This window comes from Drosophila pseudoobscura, chromosome 4, assembly GCF_009870125.1.
Source record: "Drosophila pseudoobscura strain MV-25-SWS-2005 chromosome 4, UCI_Dpse_MV25, whole genome shotgun sequence".
Classification (NCBI taxonomy): domain Eukaryota; kingdom Metazoa; phylum Arthropoda; class Insecta; order Diptera; family Drosophilidae; genus Drosophila; species Drosophila pseudoobscura.
This window is the reverse complement of record NC_046681.1, coordinates 12,426,804-12,434,918: the sequence shown is the minus strand read 5'-3', so window position 1 is coordinate 12,434,918 and position 8,115 is coordinate 12,426,804. Positions and strand designations below refer to the sequence as shown.

The 8,115-nt window shown below is 45.3% G+C and overlaps 2 protein-coding genes across 6 annotated transcripts; one reads left to right on the top strand and one right to left on the bottom strand.

Moving 5' to 3' along the window:
• The first annotated feature begins 202 nt into the window (after window positions 1–202).
• Window positions 203–1,868, top strand: PolD3 (DNA polymerase delta subunit 3). The gene is made up of 2 exons (XM_001357307.4): window positions 203–325; window positions 387–1,868. The coding sequence occupies exon 2, from the start codon at window positions 425–427 to the stop codon at window positions 1,715–1,717; it is 1,293 nt and encodes a 430-aa protein (XP_001357343.2). The 5' UTR covers window positions 203–325; window positions 387–424; the 3' UTR covers window positions 1,718–1,868.
• Window positions 1,869–2,751: 883 nt separating this feature from the next.
• On the bottom strand, window positions 2,752–8,115 carry dao (down and out). 5 transcript variants are annotated; one of them, XM_033379485.1, is made up of 7 exons: window positions 8,029–8,115; window positions 7,875–7,976; window positions 6,229–6,469; window positions 5,890–6,170; window positions 4,778–5,825; window positions 4,367–4,709; window positions 2,752–4,077 (listed from the first exon to the last, which is right to left on the bottom strand). In XM_033379485.1, exons 2-7 carry the CDS (start codon window positions 7,907–7,909, stop codon window positions 3,770–3,772), a joined length of 2,256 nt encoding a protein of 751 aa, XP_033235376.1. In that variant the 5' UTR covers window positions 7,910–7,976; window positions 8,029–8,115; the 3' UTR covers window positions 2,752–3,769. The 5 variants fall into 5 exon arrangements, with proteins under 5 accessions (XP_033235376.1, XP_033235375.1, XP_033235374.1 ...); XM_033379484.1 differs by lacking the exon at window positions 8,029–8,115 and adding an exon at window positions 7,118–7,710 and having other exon boundaries at window positions 7,875–7,978; XM_033379483.1 differs by lacking the exons at window positions 7,875–7,976; window positions 8,029–8,115 and adding an exon at window positions 7,118–7,864.

Genomic DNA, 8,115 nt, shown 5'->3' with positions numbered 1-8,115 from the left:
CCATTGCAGACCAAGGGGGTCTTAAAGGCGGATCCACTTAAAATAATGAAAATTGAATCATTTTAGCGCAGTTCACGTGAAAGATATCGTGGCTTTTCTTAAGATCAGATGAAAGATGGCATGGATCTACAAGAAGAAATTTCAATCGTTAATATTTTCCGCCATTTACCTCATGTAGTTGAACTATTTAAATAGAGGGGGCTTAAGTGGGCTAATCGAAACAATCAAAGCAATCGCCCAAAAAAAATAGTTTCATCAAATTATACTAGATTAAAAGTTAAGTTAACTTAATTTGTTCGACCATAATTGAGGTAAAACTCTATAAGTACGTATATATAAAGTATAATATACAATTCTTTGACTTGGCAATTTCAAACTTCGCTTAGGCCTTCCACATTTCCACGCTATTTATTTATAAACAACAATGGGTTTAAAAAAGGCTCTGGACGATTGCCTTATTGATTTCGATTGTCGCGTGATGATCACCGACCTGCTGGAGGAATACAAGCTATCCTACAAGGAGGTGAACGACACTTTGGAGGCGTATATCAAAGAGCAGGAGCCGGCAACGAAATTCGAGAAGCGATTCCTGGTCCATGGCACGGGACTGACAAATGGCACAAATGATGAGTTCTACACCATTGTGCAAGAGAGCAAGCTGGAGGACTGGCGCAACAAGCTGCGAGATGCGCAGTGGCAGCTTTACAGCGTGGAGATTGCAGGGGGCTCCAAGTCGCCGGCGACTGTGTTCCGTCCCATGCAGCACCTGGAGGTGAAGCTGGCCGGCGTGAAGAGGCGCGCTGGCACCAGAATAGCTGTGGATAGGCCCACAAATGGTGCGCAGAACGCAGGGCCATCTACCAATGGTGTCCATAAGGCAGCTCCTGCTTTGAATGGCGGCTCCAAGGGTGCTGCTGCTACAAATGGAGTGAAATCAGAGTCCGTAAAGCCTGCCACCAGCAAGGAAAACCCTGAAACCGAAATAAAGAAGACATCCCCCAAAGAGCAGACAGCAAAGGGGAAACCTGCAAAGAAGGGCAGCATCAATAGCTTCTTTTCAGCAGCAGCAGCTCCTGCGGCCGGCAGCAAACCCAAAGAAGTCAAGGCCACGCCAAGCAAAGCCAACACAATGGACAATTTCTTCAAGAAACAACCAGCAGGAGCAGCAGCTCCCGCTGCGGTCAAGAAATCCCCTGAAAGTGAGGCCAAGAAATCACCTCCGATTCAGGCGAAGAAGGAATCCACAGCCAACACGTCCATTCAACTGTTTGCCGAAGAGAGCGCCGAATCCTCCGACGAGGAGGAGAAACTGGACAAGATTCGACGCAAAGTAATGGCCTCCGACAACGAGTCCGACCAGGAGAAGCCCTCCACGAGCAAGCGTCGTCGCATCAGCGATTCCGACGACGACGAACAGCAGCCCTCCAAGAAGAACGCCGAAGAAGAAGTCGTCACGTTGGATGATGAAATGGAGACGGAACCCTCCAATGAAACCTTTCTGGATGACGAGGGCTTTGTTATTACCCAGCGGAAGCCCACAAAGCAATCAAAGGCTGTCAAAAAGAAGGCTTCACCGCCAGCTACCAAAAAGAATGGTTCGCCGTCAGATTCGGCTCCAGCGGCCAAGAAGAAATCCCCTCCTGCGTCGACCAAAGTCAGCAAGGAGGCAGCCAAACAAAAGCAAGGAAACATCATGAGTTTCTTTACCAAAAAGTAGCAGGAGAATTCGAGTGGAAAAATTATATTGGAATGAATCCAAAAGAATGATTTTAATTGCTTAAATGTATTGATCTAAGATTTTTGAATGAATTTCATATACACCAGCGAAAATAAATTATTATTAATCTTCTGCCTATTGGATGGGTCAATTCCGCTCTGTTAATTATATACCTATCTATAAGAAATATAAACTTTTCGTTTCTGCCAATATCTGATATCTAGAAGTGTTATTTTTGAGAGAAACATTGTAATTTCACATAAATTAAAAAGAAAAATTGTTAAAATATCGATGTTGATAAATGAAACAAGAAATACTTTGTATAATTGTTTAAGGCTATTGTCGATTAGATTAGGGATCAATTTCGATAGTAAAGGTCTGAAATAATCAAAATTGTATGGAATTCTTTATAATTTTGCATGGCACTAAATGATCGAATTTATAGAATAAATATCAAAGCATAGGCACAGATCAATCGCTAAGATTGTCTGTAAGAGAGAGCATTAAAACCCTAATTATACTTTTGATTTTGATTTTTAGAAATAGTTGGAAAAGTTCACAATAGTTTTAAGAAATAATAAGATATCTATATCTATATCTAGGAATTTGTAAATCATAGAACTCTCAATAGAAATTTGTAATAACTCTCAAAATTTTGAAACAATCAATGCAATTTCTTCATTGTAAATTAAAATACTTGTCAAAAATTAAGCACAGATCAATTTCATAGCTCCACTCCATGTTTCATCCAAGAAATACACAAAAGACTTGAATTTTTGTTGTTAAAAAGAATTTTTATTGCATTTGTTAATAGCTGCTAGAAGTTTGTTTGAGTATCTTGTTGTTTTGTAATTTGTTTTGTTTAATTATTCATATTCGATTGCGTGTGTGTCTGTATGGATGTGTGTCCGAATGTGTCTCTGTGTGTGTGTGTGTGTGTGTGTGTGTTGGTGTGTATCTGTGTGAAGACTGCCTGGCCTACGCGTTATCAGTGCGTTTTGTATTCGATTGATTCATATTCGTATATTTTCATTTTCTTCATCATCATCATTTTCAACTTTCTTTGTATTGTATGTATTTCAAAACACTTTCAAAAATTAAGGCGAGGTTTAATACAATTTGAATATTGATTAAGTTATTCTGTTGTTCGTTTCTGCAGTGATTGCGTTTGATTCCTATCTGATTTTTAAGCATTAAAAGCTTACAGTCGGGCTGCCCAATGGCAAGCAAATATATACGTGATTGAGGGAGGGATCTGTATCTGCATCTGTGTCTGGATTTGCATCTGCAACAATAATATATCGTTCCTGGTTTGAGGGCTAACAATATCGATTCGATTCGATTCGGTTCGGTTCGAAATGCCTAGGCTTAGGTAGAAGCTTCTCAGAAGCTAAAATTATTTGCTTATAATTAAATTGGATTTTGCTTGGATTTATATATCTCATAAAGGGTGCGTCACCACCGCCACCCCACTGTACGCCGGGAATAAGCCATTACATCTCATTTAATTTCCGAATAAAATTTAACTAAATTTAGAGAGCGTACAGCGGGCTGAGAGTGTGTGTTTCTTTGCAGTTTTAGCTCTTTTTTTGTTTTTATTTGTTTCAAAATATTGCTCGCATATGCAAAATGTAAAACTCATTTGCTATAAAAATCAGTTGATCGTTTTGTCCTAGAGGGTGTTTGGTGTGATATGAACATAATGGTGTGCATGATATGATTCCTCTACTAAATATGATTTTTCCTTTGATTCGTTTCGTCAATTTGTTTGTCTTCATTTACTTAATCACCTAAATGAATGTAACATTCGTTTCGTACAATTTAATATCTCAGCACCATTTTTTTAATAATAGCACAAAGTATATATAATATTTGTATTGTTTGAATCAACAGTAGAATTTTCCTAGAAGTTTTTCATTTCATTTCGTTTCGTTTCGCTTTGTTTTTGTTTGGTTTTGTGTGTGTTTTTTGTTGTGGTTTGCTCTACAGAATAAAATAGATCTAAGTTAAGTTATGGTTTTTGGTTTGCTTCTTGGTTTTTTTTATCGCTTTCTAGACCTGTGTATCTACAACACTCCCATAGGACTCTTCAGCAAATTTGGGCGCAATGTAATCCTCGTAGTAGTTGATGAATATATCCTTGAATTCATCGGCTATGAACTCCAGGGCATTCAGCATCTGCATCAATTCCCGATCGTTGCACTTGTAGTTGCTCAATGCCATCACATCCCAGAAGTAAGCAAAGTATTTCACATACTCGATCGACTGTCCGCCGTATTGGGCCATCACCCCGGGCAGCACGGCGCGCATAATGGATCCCAGTTTATTGAACTCCCAGTCGTCCAGGACGGTGGCCCCCTCTTCACACCAGAGAGCAATTAGACGAGACGATAGATAGAAAGACAAACACACACAGAGATAGAGATAGTGATAGTAGTTTTGCACAAACCGAAAATAAGGAAATTAGTTGGGTTTTGAAAATCAGTTAAACGAGAGAATCCTGAATCTGGATGAATGTGAAACAAATGACATCTCAAATACAGTGGAAACAGTGCGAAAGCAAGAGCTGGCAATGAATAAAAACAAAGTAAATGATAAACTTTTTAAATATCGAAGCGGTCGCTCTCCCTCTCTCTATCACGGACATACCACGATGCACCATCAGGCACTGCTCTAGGAGGAGCCGGGCCAGCGCCACCTTGCATTCGTGCAGCTCCATCAGGTGGCACTCGGCCCGCTCAATGGCGGCATAGAGCTTGCAGCGCTCTTCGATCAGCTCGCAGTCGATGAGGGACGTATTGAAGGACCAGAACCACTCCAGTTTCTGTGCCTCGCCACAGTGCGGACACACAATCAGCTCGGCTCCGTTGTATTCCGGTTGAGTGTACTCCTCGGACAGCCACCAGCGAAGGTTCGGGGCATGCGGCAGGGCATGAGGCGTAAAGATCTCCATGCACTTGGGATTATCACAACGGTAGCGATGGAACTTGTCCTACAAAAAGAGCGAAAAGCATTCAATTGAAATGTAAATGTAGAGCATACTCCTCCCCATCCACTTACGAACTGATCTTCCGTATAGGAAAGCTGGCAGGCGTTGCAGTGGCACTTGATGCCGTGTTCCTTGAGCTGTTTGCTGCGTTCGCCTTGCCGCAGCTGCTGGTAATTGCCGCTGGCAAAGCAATTATAGATACCCGATCCCGCCGGCAGATCCAGCAGGGCCAAGGCAGTCATCTTTCTGCCCGAGAACTTGCTGCAGATGGTAGAGGAACAACTGTGGCGACAGAGACTCAGTGTCTCTGGATAGACGGCATAGGCCACGACCGCCACCTCGCCGGCCAGCAGATGCAGATGGCCCTCCTGCAACCGCATGGGCGCTGCCCACAGCTGGAACTCGTTTAGGGGCGAGAATACATGCGGATCTGCGGGCAGCACAAAGGAGCGGCAGTGTGTGAGTGATCGATGCCGAAGCTGACTGATGTGGCGCATCAGCAGAGCCGCACAGAGGAGCTCCCACTCGGCATTCGACATGCGGGAGGCTGAGGGCAGGCTCTTCTCCAACTGCTCAAAGAACGTCGTGCATTTGTTCAGGTAAATGGCCAGAATGTGCGCTGCCAGTGCCAGGGCAATCAGCGTATCCGAAGTGTGCTCCTCCTTAAGCTTCTCCAGTCGCAGCATAGAGCTGTAGCCAATGTCCTGTCTCTCCAGCAGGGCGCCGTTGATGGCTGACCAGAGCTTGCTGAGTGTCGGCTTCTTCCGGCAATGCGCCAGCAGCTCTGGCAGTCCTGTGATCAGCATTCGCAAGGCCAGCTGCAGAAGACGCGGCATTCCAAAGACTTCGCCGAAGGACTCGAACAGTTCGATTTGATGTCCAAAACACTCCACGGAATGGATGGCAGCGTGCTTGACGCGACACTGACGCGAGCAGTAGACAACCAGGCGGTTGGAGCAGTAAATGCAGGGAAAAGGAATGAACTGAGTGATGCCACAGTAGTCGCACACCCGACAATTGCCACTCGGCACCATGGCCACCGCCTCGGACTCGAAGATGAGGGCATTCCTGGCCAGGGCACGGGTGCTATGCAGCGACGAGGAGTTGTCCAACCAGGCACTGTTTTGGGAATTGAAACGATCAGTTTGTTAATGCCGGTCCCTTGTGGATGATTTCCACTCACATTTCAAAGGCTTTCATGTCGTTGGTTTCGAGATCATCGCCCGTTTGCACAGCCATCTCGAAACGCTCCACCTTGAGCACCTCGCACTGATGCCAGAGCTCGTGGGTGCGCGTCTCGAAGACCTGGTTCAGTTCGATGTGCAGGAGCTCGTGCAGATGCTCCTCGCAGAGCGCAAAGTTACGCAGTTTTAAGGCACAGGCGGCTTGCCGCAGCTTTATCAATGGCAAATACTCCTCCGGATAGCCCAAATCCAGGGCGCACAGGCAGTCATCATAGGATTCCTAAAGGACAATAACAATTATTGAAAGAGATCTTGAAAGGAGTAGAACGCGCACTCACCGCATACAGACCGCAATCGTAGAGAGCCAGTGAGCGATTGGCATGGGCCAGGGCGGCGGCCAGAGTATTCCTCGCCGGGGCCAGGAAGATGGCCTCTGTGAACAGATCGCTGGCCTTGAGCGGATGCTTCTCCTTGCGGTATGAGTCATTTCCGGCCTCGCGCAGACGTCGCGACTCTTCCTCCGACTTAAAGTGTCCCGTTTGGTGGCGTAGATGTTGAAACCATTTGAGTACATGTGTTCTGTGAGTAATTATGCCAAAAAGGGGGTGGAGGCCGTTACATGGTTGTATATCTGATGGGGATGGGAATGGTGTGGGTTGGGGTGTAAGGAGGCCACTTAATTATTCACAGAAAATGTCAAAACGAAGTGACCCAAATTCCCAAAATCGACAGCGAAAATGCTACTTAACCGTACGAATGCATGCAATCAAGGTAGGCCTTATATAAGGTGGTTGCAGTCCAAGAGAGGGCCTTCTTTGCGGTAGCACAGTCCGTTACGGCTCACAAGGAGTGGGAATGAGAGATAAGGCTGTCCAGCAAATTATCCTTACGGACAGACTTACCCTATATTTATATACTCTGCAAGCAATCACTTCAGTACACAACCAGGGCTGAACAGTTGACCTCCCCCCACCCACAACATTACAAAACACACCTGACAATTACAAAACACATTTCTGAAGCCATTCATTATGATGGCGGATTAGAAAGGCCACGAATGTGGAATTAATTTCACATTGTTGCGCGGGGAATTTGCATAATTTGATTGCTGTGCAGCCCTGGGGGCACAAAAACACTTTCGCTCTTACACGCACACCCACACACGCGCATGCACTGGGGCACACACACACAAACACGCACACCGACACGAACAACCGTTTGTTTCACCTAAAATCCAACAGCGGCTCCTTCGTCGTTGTTGTTGTTGTTGTTGCTGGTGTTGGGGATGAAATACTGAGACCGCCCACCGCCCCAATCAGGTCGTCATCCTCTTCCCCGCCATACTCCGGCCTGGAAAGTGGCGCCGATGTGCTGGCGGCCATAGTGTCGCCACCATTGCAATCCTTCTGTCCATCGCCGTCCGTCTCCCGATTGAGTTTTTGCCGTTGCACAGGCGTTAGAAGCAGAAGCAATTGCAGTTCATCTTTATAGTGGAGCTCCTCCCGATTGAGTTGTCGCAGCTGGTGGCCAATTAAATCACCCAGCGACGGAACTGGAGCAGAAGAAGAAGAAGCAGCAGGAGGAGCAGTAGAAGAAGAAGCAGCGGCGGCAGCAGCAAAAGGAGGAGCGGCGGTGGCAGCTTTGTTGTTCACACGCGCAGATGAAGAGGAAGAGGCCATCACTTGCTTCCTTGCTGTTGTTTGGGGGGGCTTGTGCTTTGCTTTGTTGGTCTTCACGTCTTCTCGCGTCTCACGGTCTCACACTGTCATCCACTCAATGGGCCATGATTTTCCCCTCTTTTGGTCAATGCAGCGCTAATCCTGGCGAGTTAATGGCTATCAATTCGTATGCACTACATCCCGACATGCTTAAACTAATGAGAGTTGCTAAAACTTGGGCGAATTTTTGCACGTTATGGCTTTCATATTGATTTTTTGAACATCGCCAGGGTGGCAGCGCGTGCCGAAAAGGTACTAAAACTTACCCCTGCAAAAAATACCAGCAGAAAATACTAAACATAACCTTTTCTAGCTGTCTGGCAAACTTGTGGGCAGCGCCAAGCTTTGAACATGTGTTATCTGGCGGCCTACAAAACTGTGTGTGAAATTGTGAAAATAAGTTCTTATAGCGCACGTTACCATCATTTAATCGTAGAATAAGCAGTCCGTGTGCTATAGTCACACTTGATAAGAAAGTATACACAATTGCTCTTGTCTTTCTTTTCC

Bases quoted from the DNA above. Each gene is read 5' to 3' on its own strand.
- PolD3 (XM_001357307.4), top strand. From the start codon at position 425: ATGGGTTTAAAAAAGGCTCTGGACGATTGCCTTATTGATTTCGATTGT.
- dao (XM_033379484.1), bottom strand. From the start codon at position 7,569: ATGGCCTCTTCCTCTTCATCTGCGCGTGTGAACAACAAAGCTGCCACC. The intron at 5,826-5,889 runs GTGAGTGGAAAT...TTCCCAAAACAG, and splicing joins GACATGAAAGCCTTTGAAAT to TGCCTGGTTGGACAACTCCT. The intron at 4,078-4,366 runs GTATGTCCGTGA...TCTGGTGTGAAG, and splicing joins GTGCCTGATGGTGCATCGTG to AGGGGGCCACCGTCCTGGAC.